General features: G+C 42.5%; 1 protein-coding gene across 2 annotated transcripts in view; it reads right to left on the bottom strand.

The window, feature by feature from the left end:
• Positions 1 to 22,775, bottom strand: part of GRB2 (growth factor receptor bound protein 2) — a 66,642-nt gene that overhangs the window by 41,762 nt on the left and 2,105 nt on the right. Inside the window, exon 2 of one of the 2 annotated variants that reach the window (XM_044983353.1) lies at positions 15,815 to 16,054. In XM_044983353.1, the coding sequence (XP_044839288.1) occupies positions 15,815 to 15,892 (78 nt within the window). In that variant the 5' untranslated portion in view covers positions 15,893 to 16,054. The remainder of the gene's footprint in view (positions 1 to 15,814; positions 16,055 to 22,775) is intronic. The other variant, XM_044983354.1, reaches the window with a different exon arrangement.

Genomic DNA, 22,775 nt, shown 5'->3' with positions numbered 1-22,775 from the left:
GGATGAGGAAATTGTATGCAGGGCCGGGGCAGGGCGGGTGGAGTGCGGGATGTGGAGGAAGGGGCTCAGGACAAGGGATTGGGGCAGAGAAGGGGTGCAGAGTGTAAGAGGGGGCTCAGGGAAGGGGGTTGGGGTACAGGAGGGGTGCGGAGTGCAGGATGGGGCTCAGGGCAGGGAGTTGGGGTGCACGGGGTGCAGGGTGCAGCAGGGAGCTCAGGGCAGGTGGTTGGAATACACAGGAGTGCAGAAAGGGGCTCAGGGCAGGGAGTTGGGTGCAGGAGGGGTGCGAGGTACAGGCAGAGGGCTTAGGGCAGGAAGTTGGGGGGCAGGGGGCAGGAGGGGTTTGAGCTCCAGCCCGGTGCCGCTTACCTAAAGTGGCTCCGGGGTGGCAGTGGCGCACACCAGGGCCAGGGCAGGCTCCCTGCATGCCTGCCCTGTCCCCATGCCACTCCAGGAAGTGCTGCGGCCCCTGGGGGGGGGGGGGGGGGCAGAGGGCTCTGCGTGCGCAGATGGAGCCCTTTGCCTCCCGGCCCGGGGGCTGCTTCTGAGAGCAGCGCCGGGCCCGCAGCACCACCAGGGGTAATCCCGCGGGCCGGATCCAAAGCCCTGAAGGGCCGGATCCGGCCCGCGGGCCATAGTTTGCCCATCCCTGGGCTAGACTGAGGTAGAGTCTCAAAGAGGTCCTGGCTCATGGCAGGCACCCGCCCCATGCCTCTCCCCTCTTCCTCACTGTTCATGGTAGGGGTCTGCGTTTCTGGCTCCACGGAGGTATCCACAGTGGTCTGCAGGGTGCTGGTGGGCTCTCTGCCATGTATGGCATGCAGCTCATTGTAAAAGAGGCAGGTCTGCAGCTTTGCACACATTCAACTGTTGGCCTACCTGGCCTTGCAGTATGCTTGTCACAGCTCCTTCACTTTCTTGCATCACTGCTGCTGATCCCCATCATACCCCTTCGTAGATGTCCACGTTTCTATGACTGGTCCATATATGTACCCATACAAACCCAGGACTCTCCACTCCAGGCAGGAGCATGTCTGCAGCAGGTAGCTGGCATGGTTGGCTGGGCAGCTGCACACAACTAGAGAGCCACTAGGTGTGCTCGCCAACCCGGGCAGTCAGGGAAAGGTATTTAAAAAATATGCAGGCTATTTTGAGGGGGAAGGGGTGGCCGCCAGTCTCTGTGACGCCTAAGCAGTAGAGTTCACAATTGTGCCCAGAGTGATCACTGCTGGGCATTGTGGGACTGCTGCTGGAGGACTGTTATATGGAGGAGACATGATCCCATTACACAGTAATAACTCTGCCCATACAGCAATATTCAGGTGCGTGCTACCTCCAGTGTCAGAATAGTTTTCCCAGTCCCTGTCCTTACCAGGAAGCAGCAAGGGCTAAAATGTCCACATATGAACCAAGTTTGATTTAAAAACAAACAAACAAACAAAAAAACCCTCACAACGGTGGAGGTTTACAGTAAAGGATCTTCTGAATTATGCAATGTAGGGGGAGATGAGGCGGGCTGAAACTGGTGACACCTACATGTTAACGCAGATGCCTCTGAAAGTTTCCGCTAGGCTAAAGTTCCTCTTTCACTTCTAAGGGTAATAAATAGAACTGGACGTGAACAAATTCTCTATAAAGAAGAAAATGTTTATATGGAATTTTATTACATTAAGTTAATATTAAAGCAGGCAATTAACATTCAGAGCATCCAACTGATGGAGCCAATAGCAATAATTGCAGCTCATTGTTATGGGGGTTGGGGGAAGATAAAAAATAAAATGCTTGTATTTAGGTGTCACACCATTAGAAATGGATATAGAAGGATATGGCATACCATAGCATATTTTTAAATTAAGAAGAGCATTCTTTCCACAAAGAGACAGAGAAGACTGATGGTCTATTCTGGTTTCATACATGTAGCTAATTATACTGTACCTCAACAATTAAAAATGAATTATTTTAAGTCTCACGTTATTGACAGTACCATAAACTTTTAAAAGAAAAGTAATTTCTTTCTTGGTCCCTAAACTCACTGAAGTGTGTGGGCAAAATCAGAATGCCCTTACATGAACAATGCAGATATGTAGGCACTAAATGCAGGAGAGCAGCAACAAGCCCCAGAACCTTAAGTCAGACAGTTGAGGAAACACATTTTTATGGAGAAAAAAAGGTCAGGGCTAACTAAAACCCAACTTCTAATTAGTTTCCCAAATTAGCTGAACTGTTCCAGGTCAAGAACAAATTAAACACAAGAATAGAACTTTTTATGGCTGCAGTGCAATAGCCTGGAAGGGATATCATAATGCAGGTCACTGACACCCTAGGGTATAGTTTTTGATCACAGACTAATTTTAAGCTCCCCAACACCTTATAGGAGCACAGTATTTCCATTGTAAGTCTCAGCAACTCTTCTCTATTGGCAGATTCCAATCAGGAGATCAATGGCCTGCCCTGTGACCCTCTCTAGGCCTTGGGGACAGGGTTTCATAATTAATAGCTCCTGCACAACAAAATAGAAGATGTAGACCAAGTGTCACATGGTTACTTTTACAAATCATTCTCCAGATCTGTGGTAGGGTTATTTTCACAAAGATTGAGTTCTCAAAATTCCAACAAGCACAAATTCATGCCACTAATTCACTTACATAGGGATCTGGCCATAAAGACATTAGAGATCCATATGACACGACAACAGAATGCCAGCTGGTCCCAGGTGGTTTATAGCAATATTGCTAATATGCAGCCATAAACCTCCTTGGAAATACAGCTATCCAATTAAGCTGAGTTCCAAACAGCTGTTTGGAAGCTGAGCTCTTCTGGGAAGGCTATAAAAGGAAGAAGAGCACTCTTCACCTCAGACCTCCATTTAATCACAGTGATGAAACAGAACAGAGTCAAGCCCCAGGCAGAGGGCAGATTATTCCCCTAACTAGTGAGACAACCCAGAGTGGTTTTCAGCAAGTTTCAACCATCTAGGTTTCATCTGGCATATTTGGCTATGGATCTCCTCAGATTCCTGAGCTACTCACCTCTACAAATGCATTAGTTAAAAAACAATGTAGCAACAGCAATTATTATAAACAAACTGTGAAGAGCTTTTTTTTACTCTTCATCATGAAAACTGCACAAATTCATTTCACCATAGGTTGCACATTCAGGTATAAACTGTTTCTAGCGTGACCTACAAAACTATGTTAAAGAGCGAAAAGATTGGAATCCAGTTCTTCAGTGCTAGCAGACAGAAAAAAATCTGGAGTAGTAGCTATTATACTGAAGACTTTAGGAGCTATAGATTAAAGTGTGTGCCCTCTGTCATTTAAGGCCTTTCAGCTTTGAGGGAGGGAAAGACAATTCAACTACTCTCAACACAGACAATGAGTTGAATCATGTAAGTGTTAATATCCCTTAACTTTGCAGGATGTCTTATTATTATTTATAATTTAAATAGCACCACAGTTGTGTATGGTGCTGTACAGTGATTGGAAACATGAACCCAACACAAAAGAAAGAGAGGTTTGGCATGACAATGCAAGAATGGAGGATGGCAAAGGGGAAAGAAGGAAGTAAAGTTATGGCGTGACATTGTATGTGCTGGTTCCTTTTTTTTTTTTTTTTAATATTACTTTTATTGTAATAGGTTGAGTGAAGGCAATTGCTGGAAAGACTGTGGAAAAGAGTGGGCTCTGAGGGAATGTCCACTCCAGGACACAAAGTGTGGTGAGTTTTTGGAGGGCATGCTTGGCAGTGTTCAAACTTTTTCAAACAAAATTTGGAATATAAGATAACTGAAGAGATTGGAAGGCTCAAAGGATCAGGAATGGTAGACAGTGCATTTCCCTTCTAGATCTCTGGTATAAATAAAGCCCAGGTCAGGAAGATCAAACCTAATAATCTTTCTTGTTTTCTTCTGGGGGCCTACATGGAGAGAGTTGAGGGTCTCAGTCCTCCAGTTCCTAGAAGACATAAAAATCTAATCCTCCCAAACCTATTTATAATCTCTATATGTTGATTTCATCATACACATGCAAACAGATGAAAAAATATTTCCATCGATAATAGAAATGTACAGATAGGCAAAATAAGAAAAATGCTGCTAGAGAAGAGTCCCATCTTAATAATGTATATAATGAATGCTGCATAAAGCATGTATTTACAGCTCTGCTGAGACAGCCAGCTCTGGCATTAGCTGAGCTAGAGCTGCAGACAACTATGTGGCATTCATAAAGCTTAGCTTTTGGATTCTCAATGTCAGTCCTTAAATAGTTCTGACTCCTGCTCTCCCATAACTGCCTGCTACTGTGAAAATTAATTAAAAAATTTGAAAAAAGCTTAAAAACACAAACACTGATACTTGCTGAAATTATAATTAAAAAAATTGAATTCTGCCATGCCTAATAAATCACAATTTGCATCCTTCTTGGCAGTCTCGGTAGGAAATAAGGACTGAATGGGCTGGGGGAGTAAGTTATCCCCTCAAGCCTAGAAGTGGTCTTCTCCAGGATGAGGCTAAGGCCTTTGCAATGGGAGTAAAACTGTTTTTCAAAACAGTTTAGAATTGCTTCAGACTGTTTAAACCCAGGTCAGTTGGTCAAAAGAGAGGGCCACTGCATTTACACTGAATTTAAAAACAATCATTAGCTTAAACATTGTTTGATCCCTGATCGCTATGCCTGGCTAAATCATGTTCTGGCAAAACACAATTTTACTACCACTAGAGCAGGGGCCTGAGTGGAGCAGAGTATATGTAGATGAAGGGGGCAAAGGGAAGCCCGACAGGTGGTCTGTGCTGTACCTGTTCTATGGCTATAAGTTTCCAGCTCAGTGTGGTATTTTTCCTAAGCACTAAAAAAAATTATATTTAAAAGACAAAAGGAAAAAAAGTTTCAGCTATATAAAATTTACACAGATGTTCAGATACTCTGACCAAACAAGGAAAGTTGATACACATTTGATTTTTTGCAAGGTGAGTATTTGGATGTTAGGTTAGGGAAGGTATCAGAGAATACTTAAAAGCGAGTTTCAGCTATCAGACCCCATTACCAAGAGCACTTCCTTCCCATTTTCCTCTCTGGACTTCTCTGGCTCTTTCCTCCCTATCTATAGCTTTGGTATATGCTTGTCATTCTCTACCGTCCATCTGTTAGAATGCCATCAGGGTATGCTTAGACAGTGGTTTCTCCAGCAGCACTATTAAGACCAGATGAAACCGACTAGAACTGTACAATATCGGTGCAGCATGGAAACACAGGTACAATCCCGCAAGTCATTTTGTGAGATTTTTCCAGAGAAGCTATGGGGGTGGGAGGAAGAGGATATATAGGATTTCCACAATTCAATGACCAATTTTAACTCCTTTCTGATAAGTGAATTGATTTCCAGTATCAAGGCATATGTCTGGAATTTAACTACTCAGTTAATCAGATCTGAAAAGCTATTTTCAGCATCTCTAATCAATAATTCTTTTACTCAACTAGACCATAATCCACAGGTAAACAGCAATAACTGAAAAGCAGACTGACGTTGTTAAAAGGCCAGTTTCATATTTATCATGTCCAAGAAGTAGAGCTCCCATAAGCATATATCTGAAATCTGACTGTACAGAAGGATAATGGGGAAAAAAACCAACCACACTCAACCTCAGCTAGAGTGGCATGGCTAGAATTTGGTGCTGATCATGCAAACCAAAAAGCTGACTAGTAGCTCAGACCACAAGTCATCTGCATGAACCTAGCTGCTATGATTAGTGGAACCTGCTGGGTCATACATAGCTCATGAAGTATTCCCCCTCTCTCCAAACCCCCAGGGGAACTTTTGCATAACTGAGCAGCTTGTCTTTTTCTCCACATTTAAACCTGTAAAGTTTTGGTACAAGTTAGAGCAAGACATAGTTCAGAAAACTGAAGAACGTGTAAATTCTAGAGACAAATTATTTAAAATAAGGATTTTAGAGAACAATATAATTATAGTTCAGCTGAACTGAAAGAAATGCTTTCTGCTCTCTGCACAGAGCTCTAGCTGCTGCTCCTATATGAACATGCAGTTCACAATGACACTGTGTGCGTGCTGACCTGAATACACAGAAGCAAACCAAATTCAGCAGCTACAAGCATATATTTTCCCTATTTTATTTATACAGGTTAGCACTGAACTTCAGGATTATTTATAAAATTATTGCTAGGGAGGGGTTGATAGTTTGTTTTCTAGCCAGAGAGGGAGACCCTAAAACTTTGTACTTATTCCAGTGGTCGCCTTAACCTCCTCCCCAAGTAGGTCTAAAGATGAATTGATTGGTTCTGCCTCTGAAATGGGAAAAAACCATCTCTAAGCAGAGGAAAATCATGAACTCTGAAATTAAAATGCAAGTGTCAGATGTATCTACAAACTAAATCAGAGTATTACAGGCTAGCTTCTTGATTTAAGATTTTTTAAAGGCTTTATATTCCTATCACATACAGTTTTGAAAACTCAGTACACTTCTTGTGCCCTATTGAAAGTGGTCAATTGTACCTTTCCATGTGTTTAGATTATGTCCCATACAAAAATCAGTGGAGAGTTTCTTTCAAATAATTCACTGGAATTGTCTTATCTAGTTGGGCAGCTCCACCACCAACAGGGTAATGAGGTCATGTACATCAAGCATCAGTCTATTGAGCACCCACTCTCTTCCTCACTTAAGACGTGATCTTGCAAGATGTGACAAGACTGCTTCAACAGAAGTTGAAGGAACTCAGCAGTTTGTAAGGGCATGTCTACACTACCCGCCAGATCGGCGGGCAGCAATTGATCCAGCGGGGATCAATTTATCGTGTCTAGTCTAGCTGTGAGAGGCGCAGTGCGGAGTCGACGGGGGAGCAGCAGCAGTCGACTCACCGTGGTGAAGACACCACGGTAAGTCGATCTAAGCATGTCAACTTCAGCTACGTTATTCATGTAGCTGAAGTTACTTAACTTAGATAAATTCCCCCCCCCCCTCCTCAAAATGTAGACCACAGCAATGATCAAGCCATTAAACATGTAACAAGGCCTGGGACTGAAGCAGAAATGCTTAAATACAGTCTGACAAAGGGAGGTTGAAGCTTGAAACACTATATTGGGATGGTCAGTACTCATTTTAAGTGGAATAGCAGCAGTTAAAATAAAATGTGAAACTAGTTATTTCTTTATTCTCCAGATTAAAAAAAAAAATCTCGAAAGTGCAACTTCCTTTTTCCTCTCTTCTTCCCCCCTCAAACCCAAGAAAAAGTTCCTCTTCTCTCATTTTGATTCCCTCTTTCCCAAGTTTATAATGAAACTTCAAATGAACATGGCTTTATTTACTTCCTCATGTGTACACCACTCACTGATGTTAGCCCAACTTTGGCGATAATGTTAACCACTCTGCAGAGCCAGCAGAGCTACTAAACTAAAGAGCAAAAACGGTTGTGGGATAAAGCTGTAGATAAGAACTTGTGCACCACATTTAATGCACTATCAGTTTGTTGATCTGTGAAGAAATGCAGAAGGCATGCAATTCACCCAGTCTTGTGTGCTGCTAAATCAACAAAACAAACTGAATATAAAATGTAAAGAGCATAAAGTCAGGTATCTTAATATCAAATCCCAGACAATTCACAAGAATTCTGGGCCTATTAGACACCACAAGAGAGGATTACTACCCGAGATTTAATTGTAGATTTATTTTTAACTGTATCAGGGAAAACATAGATGTGTGTGTGTGTGTGTGTGTGTGTGTGTGTGTGTGTGTGTGTGTGTGTGTGTGTGTGTGTGTGTGTGTGTGTGTGTGTGTGTGTGTGTGTGTGTGTGTGTGTGTGTGTGTGTGTGTGAGTGAGAGAGAGAGAGAGAGAGAGAGAAAACCATGACTAGTCTTCGCTGGCTAGCAGCTGAACTGCCAGTTAGTAAAAATGCCACACATGGAGCCAATGTGCAAATGTTCTGTCCAGATCTCAGTGCACAGTTGTTATATCAACATATTCAAAACATTAGTATGTCAATGAAGAGCTGGCTGTTCACACTTTGAAAGGGATTCTCTGTACTAAGTCCTTCCAAGCTCAGTTCACATGGGAGTCCTGACAGCCTCCTTTGTTTGACCTGTTATGGCTGCCATTGCTCTTCCTTTGACTAGGAGTGGCTTCCTTACACCAGAACTGCTCTATACTGAAGGTGAGATTGTGGGTGGCACTCAAGTAGCACCCACTCATCTTGTCCTATTCTCTTTTAGCACACCTCCTTTGATACTTCTAATAGAGGACCTGATACCAATGCTGCAACAGTACCTAATATCCTGCACCTTTGCTGCATGCAGTACTGACTAAAAACACAGAAGGTTTCACTCTACACAACAAAAACTGCAAGAATTTCACATGAACTTAAGTCATTGAGATGAACCTGACCACTGGGCTAGACTTCCACCTTCTAGTCTGATGCAATGCTTATAATAAGTCTCCAATAGCAAATAGAGCAAAGATGATTACTGTTAGAGGTATAATGCAACTTTCAGTGATGAGCAGACACTGGTGGTATAATGAAGATGCTACTCTGAAAAGCACTTGTCAGAAGTCAGACTCTTTCGCAAAGGCTTGTTTTGATAGGCTATTTACACCTACCACTCTGCTCAAAACCCTCCTGATTCTGGTGAAAATCAGAAAAATTGAAGAAATTAGTCTTTTCTGTTTTTCACCACAATCAAGAGGGTTTTGAGCAGAGATATGGGCACACAGAGCCCAGCTCACCCTCAGATGACTGCCTCACTCCTATATAGAGTGACTGCTTTCCTTCCACAGGCATCTATCTGTGAGGTCACTGGCTCACCCCTTTATTGTGAGTGACCAAACGGTGATTTTAGTTTTCACTGAAATTGATGCCTAGAACATTCCTTGACATTTTGGATTTTCAGAGGTTATTGCATAACAAAATGGAGAATTGCCACAGTGTAGAGTGCAGAACCTCACTTGGCCAATTAATAAAATCACACAGACACACCACCCTTTGTAGCAGCTTGACACATATGTTGAACAAGGCATATCATTGAAAGAGCCAAAAGCTGTTCTGTGGGTGCTTATTTTTGTACTAAAAGATCAATTTAAGAAGTTGAGATGACAAACAGCTATGGGACAGGTTGGGCCTTGTGAACAAGCCAGCAGACATAGCCATATGGCTCCTGCTAGATTTGGCTGATAGACTACAGTCCAGGAATGATCATTGGTATAAACTATAGCAGTGTACACAGTTCTGCATATTATGAAGTTAAAAGCTGACTGTCACTAGTTTTCATCAGTAGCTCATCTGGCACCATCTAGTCAAAGAGAGATAACTGCCATCCTGAATTACACAGATTTAAATCTACTGTGTTTTGGGTACAGACCAGCACAGAAGAAAGTTAATCTGTTCTAATGTGACAGTCCTGGAAGGAGACCACAGCCAGCTACCAAATAAAGAAACAAAGAAGCCATTTTCAAGGAGGAATGCATTTATTCCTCCTGCTCTGGATGCTGGCAAATATTGCTTTATACCTTCAACCTGGAATATACCATACTTTAATTTCATCCTTGCTATGAAGGTTTCTGAGGGAAGCAACATTAAATAAATAATGCCACCTCTTCTGAGGCTGTCCCCAACAAGATCATATACTCCAGCTTTTGTACACATTAGACTTTTTTGTAAAGTCACTCAAGTTTAAAAGGCCTCCTTTACTAATGCAAGTGGTCCTGTACAGGGCCAGAAACTTAAGAGTATGTTCGCTAACTACTTTTTCCAGTATGTGCCCTTATGGAGGTGTGGGTAACAATCTTTGGGAGTAAGTCCATACTAAAAATAACTATTTAGTATTCAAGGCAGTACAAGACATCAGGCTAACTTTAAAATATTGATCTACCAGTCTATTACAATAAAAACATTGCATTTCTTCAGAAGATATTCCTTCAAATGGCACCATCTCAAACCCACTCTCCCCCTGCCCCATTACTACAGTTCTCAGTTTAACATCTTTACAGGTTTTCAGTGGCTTGCTGACAGCTTTGCTTCCTCATATCAGACCACAATATTGGCCTATTTGGTCTCCCTATTTCAACAGCAGCTATCTAAGGTGTTTAAGTCAAACCCCAATTTTCTCCCACAACAATCAAGCAACATACCTCAAGTACACCTACACAATGGGCTTTCACACACTTAATGCAGACATCAGTTGTATCTGATTCACTCCAAACCCCACTGCTTACAGCTAATGTCCTGTTCTGTTGACTAAGAAAGCGGTTTTCTGCAAGCTAAAATTATACAGTACCACAGAAGACAGAGAGAGGAAAAGCTCACTAGATCATTGAGTCCACCCCCCTACAAGGGCAGGATATAGTTCTCTCAATAATCAAAAATAAAGCATTTCAAATAAAACATGGGACCATTGTCCTTAAACCTCTCTCTAGCAAGCCATCTGTTTCTGCTTGCCAGTACAAACACCACTACATACAGGCAAACACAGGTGAGGTCACTGAAGGTGTGGGAGAAGGAAGTATAGATGGAGGACCTGCCACCCTTGCTCATCTCACCCCTCCTGTACACAAACATGTTGCTCTGTAGTCAGGTCCAAAAATGATTTTCATGCAGGAACTGAAAATGCAGTCTCAGCACTACTATTTGGAAACACTCAATCCTGTTGAAGTCTGAAGGGAAAAAGAATGAATCGGAGGGAGGGAGGGAGGGGAAAAAAAAACAAAAACAAAAAAAACCACATGAAGAGTAGGCAATTGTGGAGCCCAAACGATGGACTGATATCACTGTTCAGAACAGGAAGACGCCTTTAACTCAGTTAAAATACCCCAAGTCTCAACACAGCAGAAATGAGAAAACACTAACTGTAGTTAAGTTGATTTAGGTGCAACAAAGAAGTTATTGAAAAATGTAATTGCCCGTTGAGGACTCAAGAAAAACAGCAAAGTGCAACTCAAAAGTAGAGGACTCTTACATATACTGTCGGGGGTATTTACATCCCATACTTTTAAAATTCTTGCAATAAGCTGCCCATGAACTACACTAACATCTACAGGGAACAGAACACTGATCTTCTGAAGGATCTCCAGACTTGTTAACCTCCCAGACATGCCATAAAGCGTTTTTTTTTTCCTCCCTGGGGGGGAGGGGGTTCTTTCTGGATTTGGGAGAGGAAATAGATCAGGATGATCAGTTCTGTTGTATTATTTTGTGTGTTTTTAATATATGGAATAAACAGAGTATTGGATTAGTGCCTATGGATATTTTTATACATTTGAAATAAAACACAATTATTGCAGTAGCTGTATATTTTAAACAGGGTGAGGAGAAGAAAAGAGCCTAGCTTTGGCTAGTGGAATCTTTGGACAATTTCTTCTCTCTCCACCCCACTGCCAAACCAAAAGCAAGCATCAGCACACTTTAGCTCTGGATACTTGCCAGCTGGCACACAGGCCAACAAAACCAGAAGCCACCAGAAATACATTAGTTTCTCAGGAATTTAAGACCTAGACTCAGTGAACATAGGCACAGATTGAGAGTAACTGGTCCTAATGACACCAGAGAGCATGTGAACAGAAAGCAGATAAGTCTATATGCATCCAGACACAAAAGCATAAAATAGCCAGAGCAGTGTATTTAGAACTGGGATCCTCTTGGATCTGAATTTGGGGTTTGTTTGGGGGGGGGGTGTTGTTTTTTTTGGGGGGGGTGGGGGGAACCATGAACCTTCCAGTTTTCTTCACTTTTTTCAGAGAATGCCATTTACCAACACCTTTTTCCATACAGCAATAACCAGAATGTGGACAGAAAGGTGGTCTTGCATAGAGCCACAGTCAATGACTGAGAAGCAAATCATAAGGGACATGGGATGGACACTGAGTGGAAATAGCACCCCTTCCTTTTTCTGGGGCAGACTGAATAAATTCCAAGCTCCATTTGACCAAAGATCAAGTCTAGAGATAGATGTCAACTTGAATCCCCTGCACGGTAATACCACGCACTGCTGCAGAATCATCTGACAAAAGACTGAGAATCCAGTGAACTGCCACAATTACAAAATCATACAGTGCCTTCAAAGGAAAAGGCCAAGCACTTTTCCTCTTCACTCAGCTGTTTTACAGAGTTGCAAGTCAAAAGTCAATTATCTTCACTCACTTTTGGAGCATAGCCACAAGATTACTAACAAGCAGCTTAATGGCTACAGTTCAAATGCTAGTCAATCAAGTCCAGAATATGTGGGTATACTGCAGTAATGGTACCATGACATCATAGGCAAGTTATCTGCTGAAATCAGATGAAGTTAGACAACATGCATCTTTCCCTTCCCTCCTCACAGAGAACATCATGAAAGTACAAGCAGCGGTAATTACGTATTTTAGTAATTCATTCCTTAACATGGTACAAAGCTTTCACAGTTCTCTGTACAGCATTCTAAGTCACACATGCCATCAGAGGGGTGATGTTCACCATTGTTTCAAAGTAGGTATCTAATTATGGCAAGTCACGGAAAGATGTAAGAAAAGAGGTATGTATTTGCTTGCAGAATATGTAATTTTTCTCAACACCCTCAATTTTGTACAGCAGAGACATGTGAAGAGTGAGAAATATCTTCTTCTGGGAGTGCATTAGATTTGCACCATGTATTACTGTTTATTCCCCTCTTACTCATTTATATGCATTTAAGATTGACCTGGTTTCAGGATAGATCGCTTCTAGCCATGACAATGGGGAAAAGGAGGAGTTCACCCAGGATCTGGTGAGATTATCAGAGATCTCTCAGTCAAGAGAGATGTGCTAACAGATTTAGTGTGCTTAGCACAAGTTACTTCCACAGCCCAGATGTACTAGTCACTCTGAATGTCCTCACTCCAGATGTGCCACAAACAGTTCTGAGTGAAGTGACTTATACAATCTCACACTGCTGCTGGCACTTGGGAATTTTTTTTCTGAACAATAGTTCTGAACACCAGAACTACTCTCACTGTGGTGCATCGAGGTGGGTGTCGTCAGAATAACTGACTGGTAGCCAGGGCTCTTGGGTTCTATTCCTGGGTTTGTGTGTACCATGAGCAAGTCAACTTATCTGAGCCTCAGTTTACTCTCTGTGAATGAAAATAGTTTTCACCCCTATACAAAAGCTCTGCAAGGCTAAATTATTTATTACAGTAGTGCTGAGTATTGTTCATGTTCACATTTACATTCAAGCGCTGTATAAAGAAATGAACTTAAGACCAGGAAACTACAGGCAAACACTTCCTTAAAGTTTAGTCAATATCACCTTTCCAGTAACAGAATCATTAAGGTTACATCATAATATAAAAAGGTATCTGAGCTGGAACCAAAGATACAGTTTGAGGGTTGAAAGGACTCTCTCAACATCAGCCTTGCTTATGCTAGAAAAATTAGTACTCATATGCAGCTGGGCTATTGCCAGAATGTGGTAGCAAGAGTGTAAGGCTCAGATTTTTGCCACAATCTGACAACAATAATAATCATGAAATGGTAGTAAGAGTGGGGGGAGGGATAGCTCAGTGGTTTGAGCATTGGCCTGCTAAACCCAGGGTTGTGAGTTCAATTCTTGAGGAGGCCACTTAAGGATCTGGGGCAAAAATTGGCCCTGCTAGTGAAGGCAGGGGGCTGGACTTGATGACCTTTCAAGGTCCCTTCCAGTTCTAGGAGATTGGTATATCTCCAATTATTATTTTTATTATTATTTAGTGCCCGAGTCCTGTATACATTAGTATAGTACCAATATCAGCAGTTGTAATATAGGTACTAATTTTTCTAGTTTAGACAAAAAAACCTCTCTAAAAATATCCTGCTTTATCTCTTCACTATGGTGCTGTTACAGAAGGAAGCACCTTTTGAACATGTGGTAGTTCTCTCTCTGTCAGCCATTTTTTCATACCCTTAACCAAACCCAAACATCTAGACTGGACCAGATTAAAATAACCAAAAGTACATTTCAAACTAAAAAAATATTTAAGTACGGTACCTGTGCACTTCAGTTTTCCTTCCTGGTCAGCATTTTCTACAAGTCTGACAGATTTTTTTTCTACAATTTTTAACCTGAATTGTGCTGTTTCAAATATAGTACACAAAGCCAAGGCAAGACACTAAACTAAACACAAACCAACAGACTATAGCTCAGGTTAGCAAATTTAAACATTAGGCTCAGTGTAAACATTTAAAAATCTGATGGTTACACTTCCACAATGGGTCTAAAATTGAACATCTAAAAAGGTTCATGCTGACACTATTCTGAGCACATAGTTGCAGCAACAATGGATGCAGCTATTGCAGTAACATGTAAATAGTGTAATTAAGGTGTATAAATTCTAATGCAATTTGTGGGTAAGAGATGTGGATGTGCAGGAGCAGATATATTCATTTTAAAAGTCAAAGCCATTTTGGTTTACAGAACTGCAAGAGAACCACCCCAAAAATGGATTTTTTTGTAACCACCATACATTTAATTTAATTGACTGCCCTCCCACCTAAAATAAGTAAGAAACTGGTTTTCTAAGACACTAAACTAAATTTCAGTCCATTTCTCTAATACACTCGAGAAATCATGGTTTATGATAAAAATACTAAGGTGACTGCACAATCCATGCATTTCTTGCATGTCTATCAATTAAGCATTCAAATTCCAGTTTTGCAAAAGAATCACACTAAAGTCTGCCTGTAAAAGAGCCTACTCTTCACCACTCCTTGAATGAGCTGCTATTCCTTAGACCCCAGCTCAGAAAAAATTAAACATGTTTGTAACTTTACGCAGGTAAACAGTCCCAGTGAAGAATATTCACATGCACAAAGTTACTTATTTGCTTAAATCTTTGTGGGATTGAGGTTTAATGAGTGTGTTTTTTAATTATCAACGTTCTACCTGAAGGTCATTTTGGAGAGTAAAAATCTGGACTTAAACTTTTTAAAGCCAAATTGCTAAAGGCTCAATTGCTTGGAAGAAAAAAGATCCATCTTGTTTTATATTGATAACAAACATGGAGATATTAACTACAAAAAAAAATAACTTATGCGAACAATACAACACTAGACTTTTTTTAAGTTATTTTGAAGTGTAGTTTAGAATCTTTATAAAAACCATGCACTATAATCTGTTATAAAAAACACATTTTCTGTTTTTTGTTGGCTACATTCTTCGTTTGTTATTTTTGGATCCTTTTTCAGTTTTAGGCATATAAATATTTTTAAAAAGCGAACAGATAACTTTATGCTGCCAAGCTGGAGGGGACTCAAAGGTCTTTGGTATATTGAGAAATCTACACACAAAACCTATCTAATCCACCCCAGGCATTCACTTACAGCTCCAGAGTGTTGCAGATGTATCACTGAAGTTTATCAACACAAGATAAAATTCAGTATCAATATTTGACAAGTGTGGTGACAAAAGATTATCTAATTATTCTTTAATGCAAAAATTTCTGGCAGGAGGCAAAGGAAAGAAACACTAAATTGGTGTCAATTACTTTAAATGTTTATCTTGTAAAAAATAATTCAATTAATAATGTGTGTTCAGTACTTCACATTTACTTGATACTGTCTATGGTACGGCTAGCTCTCAGCTGTTAAACAGTCTGAAAAGATGGAAGATGCTGTTGATTATAAACTGAATAAACAACAATTGTAAACTCTGTCCTTTGCAATCAAAGGGGTCAGAATGGCTGGGGGAGGGGGGGAGAGAGAGACAGGAGAGGATATGGGGGCGAATGGGGGGGAAGGGGTGGAGACTCAAAAGATGCTGAGGACCGACTATCTCCGGAAAAGAGTGGGGAAAGGAGGAGGTATCGCTGATCCCTTCCCCTGCACTTACCTTGAGGACATCCCCCCGTTTGAAGCTCAGCTCATCGTCTGCAGTGGCTTTGAAATCGTATTTGGCGATGGCTTCCATGCTGGGGCTGCTCAGCGTGCGGGGGGGTGGGAAGGGAGCTCTCCCTGAAGCCTCCTCTCCTCCTCCGGGGGCTCCCGGCTCAGCCCTCCCTCTGTCCGGCTGCCGCAGGGACTCGGGCTCCGTCTACCACATGCAAGGGAGAGCCGGGGACGATCTGCCCTACTGGAGGAGGAGGAGGAAGAGACTGATCATTAGGGGAACTGTGGCACGGATGGATGGCAGGGGCCGCGCCCAGCGCCTCTCCCTCCTCCCGACCCAGACCCGGCTGCCGCTTCCTCTTTCCGCCGCTTCCTCCTCAGTTCGGGGCTCAGCCAGGAAGCACCGAGTGACACACGCTGCGGCCAATCGCAGCAGCGATGTCTGCAGTGCAGAGGGCACAGCGCAGCCTCCCCCACTCCAACGTGCGGGGAGCTCACCCAGCCCTTGAGCCCCCGGCAAATCCCACTACACCAAGCCACAGCAAGAGCAGGCGCTTCCCACAGCGCCCTCCCTGACACGCGGCTCCATATTCCGGCGGCACCTCAGGCTGCGGGGAGGCTGCTGGGGGGAACACACAGCACACGGGAGGGGGGCACCCTGCCTTGATGCTCTTATCCCACATGTGAAAGTCTCCCCCTTAAGAGCAGCCCGCGCACACACCCCTTTTCACCCTTCCGGCATCACTCTTACAGAGAGCAGAACCTTCTCTGCTCAGATGAGCTAGCTGCAGGGTTGTAGCCATGTTGGCCCCAGGATATCAGAGAGACAAGGTGGGTGGGGTAGTATCTTCTATTGGATCAACTTTTGTCATAGGTGCTGCAACTAGGGTTGCTGCTGCACCCCCAGGCTTTAAGTGGTTTCCATTACATAAAGGATTTATAGTTTGGTTCAATGGTCTCAGCACCCCCATTATAAAAATTGTTCCAGCACTCCTGACTTTTGCTGGTGAGAGAGACAAGCTTGTGAGTTACACTGAACTCTTCTGCAGGTCTGGGAACTGTACCCTCTCCACAAGATCAAAAAGATACCTTAATTGCTTATGCTAAACTATTTCAAGGGACCATTCAAGGAGAAGAGCCCGGTTAACACTTCTCTAGTCATGGAGGGAAGGGGAAAAAAAAAAAAAGAGGCTGGGGTGGAGGGTTAAGTGGGTTACAGATTGTTGTAACAAGCCATAGATTCAGTGTTTCTGTTCAGTCCATGATTTTTAGTATCTAGCAAAGTTATGAATTTACACTCCCAGGCTCATCTTTTGAAGGTGTTGTGTAGGTTTCCTTCAAGGATGAGGACTGTGAGATAAGATAAAGAGTGATCGCTTTATGAACTGTTCACCCATCGGTGGTATGGTGTTTTTTTGTCTTTTACCATTTTCCTGTGCAAGTTCATTAGAGGGGGAAAAGTTATCAGGTGCTTAGCACCCACTGGCAGCCAGATCCCCACCTTCTCCCCAGTGCCTCCTGCCCACTGCAATCAGATATTTCACAGTGTCCAGGAGGCACTGGGAGGAGCGAGGACAGGGCACGCTCAGGGGAGGGAGCAGAACTGGGCAGGAAGTGGTGGGGTGGGGGCAGAGCAGGGAGGTTGAATGCCCCTTGCCCCGGGCCCGAAGGAAGCCAGTGCCTATGCATTCTGTGAAAACATAAAAGGAAAGACAGATATGAGTGACCCGTGTATATACAGCTGGGACTACACCCAAGTAAAGATGTAAAAGTTTAACCGGTTAACTGATAACTGAAACCGTTAAGACTGATGCTTAACAATTAAACTCTGCTGCCAGCCAGAGCCCAGGACTCTGCTGCCGTCCCGGGGTGCGGCGGCCGGCATCCCTGCGCCTGGCGTGCCTGTGCCTCAGCAGCAGGGCCCCATATAAAATGGTTACACAGTTACTTTCTTTTAAACCGCTATTTACATCCCTACACCCAAGGGCATAATAATTTTCCTATCACAGGGCAGAATCAAAACAAATTAGCCTACTCCACCCTAGAAAAAGTTTGCCATTTAGAAGTGTCATTAGAAAACCTCCACAAACAGCAAGATTACATGCCTAAGCAACATTTTCTATATCAGCAAAAGTTTCTAGTGCACACCTGGCCTAAGACCTTTTGACACACCAACCCATCAAAAAGCAAATCAAATGGACTGACGCCCCTTAAAGTGTGCACACCTTTTTCTTGGTCTCTGGCCCATTCCCAAATACCCCAAGAGAACCTGCTTCAATACAGAAATTAAATCTCATTTGATTGCTCACTCCTAGTTGTCACCTACCACGATGGAACCCACATGTGGTATCAAACTACAACCCATAATTGATGGGAACCCCAACCTGAACAAAAATCTTTCCTGAACCCTCACTTCTGGCCTTCAAATACCACCCCCAACTTCTCCAAACTCATCATCAGAAGCAAGCTCCCCACAGGCAAACCACACCAACTCCAAGTGGCACCAACCTCCGCCAGAACAGATACAAAAGCTGCAGACATATCCCCACTAGTACAATGATCATCACGCTCCACCCCCACAAATCTTTCAAGATGCATGGATCCTATACATGCCTACCACAATATGTGGTACATCTCATTCAGTGCACTAAATGCCCAACAATTATCTGGGTGAAACCAGACAATAACTACATTCTCGAATGAACTCACAGGAAAGACAAAAACATCCTATCACCTGTGGGTGAACACTTCTCAAAAAGCGATCACTTTGTATCTGATCTATCAGTCCTCATTCTCAATGGAAACCTGCACAACACTTGCAAAAGACAAGCCAGGGAGGTTAAAGTAATAACTTTGCTAGACATTAAAAAACATGGACTGAACAGAGTCACTGGATTTATGGCTTATTAAAACAAACAAAATCTATAACCCACTAACCCCCCTTTTTTAATGCTATGACTACAGAGATGTTAACAGGCCGCTCTACTTTTAGTGGACATTAGGAAAAACTTCTTGTCAGAGTGGTTAAGCACTGGAATAAATTGCCTAGGGAGGTTGTGGAATCTCCATAATTGGTGATTTTTAAGAGCAGGTTGGACAAACACCTGTCAGGGATGGTCTAGATAATACTTAGTCCTGCCTTGAGTGCAGGGGACTGGACTAGATGACCTCTCGAGGTCCCTTCCAGCTGTATAATTCTATGGTCCCTTAGCACAGGGGTTCTCACAACAATTGTTTTGGTAGCCTCAGAATCATAATAAATCATAAATTATTTATAATAATAAATCATCATAATTTATGTATGTAGGGGTTTGGATTTTTTGCATAATCAGTAATAAAAACAACATACAGTCATCTCTATTCTTTACTGGACCTAAACAGAGTAGAAACACAAATAAGGTGCTTTGCATGTTTGTCTTTTTTTGTTGTTTCTTTTGCTTTTTTTGGGTTGCTTTTTTTAAGACTTGCTAGCTAGTAAGTCTGCTTCTGTGAAAAGTGTTATTTGTATGTTTGTTGATATCACTTTTCACAGAAGCAAATTTGTTAACTAGCTGGGAGGCAGTGAAAAGTGATATTAACAAACATACAAATATCACTTTTCACAGCAGACTTACTCAGCCCTGGCAAAGGGGGAGGAGGGGACACAAATTAAGCCTTGGATGAGGAAGTGGGTAGGGAGGTAGCAGGGGCGATGAGGGGGGTGGTGAGCCTGGTGCCGGAGCCAGTCCCCAAAGCCCAGCAGCCGGGGGATGGAGCACACCACCGTGCAGACAAAGCCCCGCAGAGAGAGCCCATGGCTAGAGCCCACCGCCGCAGCCGCACGGCTGGAGCTTGCCACCTGCCATCCCAGGGCGGAAGCCAGAAGTCTGAGCCCCACCGCCCCTGGGAAGGTGGGCAACTCACACTGACTGACTGTTCCTCCAGTGTTTGTGGCTCCAAAGGGGGGCAGGGCCCAACTCTTCCTAGCAGTCCCAGGGGAGGGGCTGCTGCTTTGCCCGGCCCTGCCCCAATCACTGTCCAGGAGACTGAGGCCACAAGAAAAGCCCCTGGTAGCCATATTTGAGAAATGCTGCCTTAGCATCACAGCTAAATGCAAGATGGAACAGACTGTTTAGCATAAGTAGTTAGGACATATTCGAAGGCAGCAGTTCTCAACCAGGGGTATCCATACCCCTGGGGGTACACAGAGGTCTCCCAGGGGGTACATCAACTCATCTAGATATTTGCCTGAGAACTGAAAAGTTGAGAACCATTGTTCTAAGGCAGTGGCTCTCAACCATTCCAGACTACTGTACTTATTTCAGAAGTCTGATTGGTCTTGCGTACCCCCAGGTTTCACCTCACTTTAAAACTACTTCCTTAAAAACCAGACATAAAAATACCAAAGTGTCACAGCACACAATTACTGAAAAATTGCTTACTTTCTCATTGCTACTATATAATTTAAAATAAATCAATTGGAATATAAATATTGTGCTTACATTTCAGTGTACAGTATATAGAGCAGTATAAACAAGTCATTGTCTACTGTTTCTACTGACTTCACTAGTGCTTTTTATGTAGCCTGTTGTAAAACTAAGCAAATATCTAGATGAGTTGATGTACTCCCGGAGTGGTTCAGAACCACTATTTTAAAATATGTGCTAACTTCTTATGCTAAACAATCTGTTCCACCTTGCATGTAGCTAACACACTTGGAATACCATTCCCAGACCTGAAAAATAGCTCTGTATGGCTTGAAAGCTTGTCTCTCTCATCAACAGAAGTTGGTCCAATAGAAGATATTATCTCACCCACCTTACCTATACCCTGGGACTTACACAGCTACAACTACACTGCATATAACATACATGTTGACTGTTGCAAGGTGACACCACCTTTATTTTGAATGACAGAACTCAAATGGAAGAGGTCTCTAGGCAGCCACACTAATTGCTAGTTGCTACCTAGAACAAGTTTTTGCTACCTACCGTTCATGACTGTGTGTGAGATTTATCTGAATATCAGGCATCACAGCTACAAGCAAATTAGAGAAGTATTTTTTATATAAATTTGTATAAAGATGATCATGTAGTGAATGTCACCAGAGAGAGAGAAATGAGAAGATGCATCATATGTCAAAGTCACTCAAGAAACCTTTGCTCCTCACTGTTACTATCAAGTAAGGTAGTGTAATTATGTATTTTGCCCAAGAGACAGACAATGTATCATAGCATCAGGAATCCCAGAAAACAACTAAACTGAGTGTGACTGACAGATGATTTCAACCAGGTTGAACCAGGAAAATAATTTATGAATCACACACACACACACACACACACACACACACCTCCAAAAAAATATAAATATATATATATATAAACCCAATGCAGATAAAAGCCAGACATGCTTAGGAAGCGGCTTGTGATAGTCTTTGCCACACCACCAACTAAGTGTGGTTGTGGGTATTTGCTATAGACCAGGTACTGGCACCAGCAGAGATGACAGACATTTTGCAAAGACCAGAGTTTACTTTAACTCCATCCGCAGAGTGAGATAAAAGTACAACCAACACAAGAATACATGTTACTAAAATTAACAGATGGCCTAATCGGAAAAGTGACTAAAATTTTACCAAAGATTTATACCACTAAAATGTTTCTTATATCTCACCTTACTTTACGGCAAGAGATTTCACTCCCTCCCTCAATTAAAGCCAGAATGTTTGGGGGGCAGGGAGGAAGGCAGAGAATAGAAATAAAAGTAACTTCTTATTAGGAATATGAAGTTTAAATCTGCGTTGGAATGTAAGTATTTACAATGCACCAAGCCCACTGTATCTTAGCAGCAATCACCCTGCCCCCCCATGAGTCCCTCTGCTGCACTTTTGAAATATCACAAGGGAAGGTAGGATTTTTTTATGCTGCTCCTGCAGCAGCAAATAGTTCTAAGAGCTTCCTTAGTTTTACTCCCCATTCTTGCTGTCATAGGAAGTAGCAAGGGCAGGAACAGAGACCTAGATAGCTTAAGAGGGTGGAAGAGAATGGGGGGGAGAAATGAGGTCTAGTGGTAGCACCTAATAATTGTGAACTGGATTTGGCCCCACATTCTGATAAACAGTAGAGGAAGTCTACTTCTAGGGAAGGAAAGTGTGAGTGCTGGGGGAGGTGGTGTCATCTTGGAAGACACACACACACACACCTCAAACAACAGGGGTAGAATGAAACAGGTGAAAGGGGAGAGGCTGTGCATTCATCTGAGTTGCCTAAATAAGTGGCAAGTATCAGAGGGGTAGCCGTGTTAGTCTGGATCTGTAATGCTCCAATACGTCTGTTAGTCTATAAGGTGCCACAGGACTCTTTGTCACTTTTTTATTAAATAAGTGGGTATAACAGTATGAGCTAAGTATAGCAAGGTAGTGTGCAAGTTCAATTTTAAACCTAAAAATGCAAAGACATTCACAGGTAGAGATGATACCCCAATCTATAAGAACGTAAGAATGGCCATACTGGGTCAGACCAAAGGTCTGTCTAGTCCAGTATCCTGTCTTCTGACAGTGGCCAATGCCAGGTGCACAGAGGGAATGAACAGAACAGGTAATCATTAAGTGATCCATCTCCCATCCCCAGCTTATGGCAAACAGATGCTAGGGACACCATCTCTGCCCATCCTAGCTAATAGCCATTGATGGACTTATCCTCCATTAATGTATCTAGTTCTTTTTTTAATTCTGTTATAGTCTTGGCCTTCACAATATCCTCTGAAAAGGAGTTCCACAGGTTGATTGTGTGTCGTGTGAAAAAAATACTTCCTTTTGTTTTAAGCCTGCTGCCTGTTAATTTCATTTAGTGACCCCCAATTCTTGTGTTATGAGAAGGAGTAAATAACACTTCCTTATTTACTTTCTCCACACAAGTCATGATTTTATAGATCTCTATCTATCAATCATTCCCTAACTCTCTTCCTTGGTATTTCAGTTGTCCCAA

Source organism: Mauremys mutica, chromosome 12, assembly GCF_020497125.1.
Source record: "Mauremys mutica isolate MM-2020 ecotype Southern chromosome 12, ASM2049712v1, whole genome shotgun sequence".
Lineage (NCBI taxonomy): Eukaryota > Metazoa > Chordata > Testudines > Geoemydidae > Mauremys > Mauremys mutica.
The sequence above is the reverse complement of the archived record's forward strand: the minus strand, read 5'-3'. Positions and strand labels throughout refer to the sequence as shown.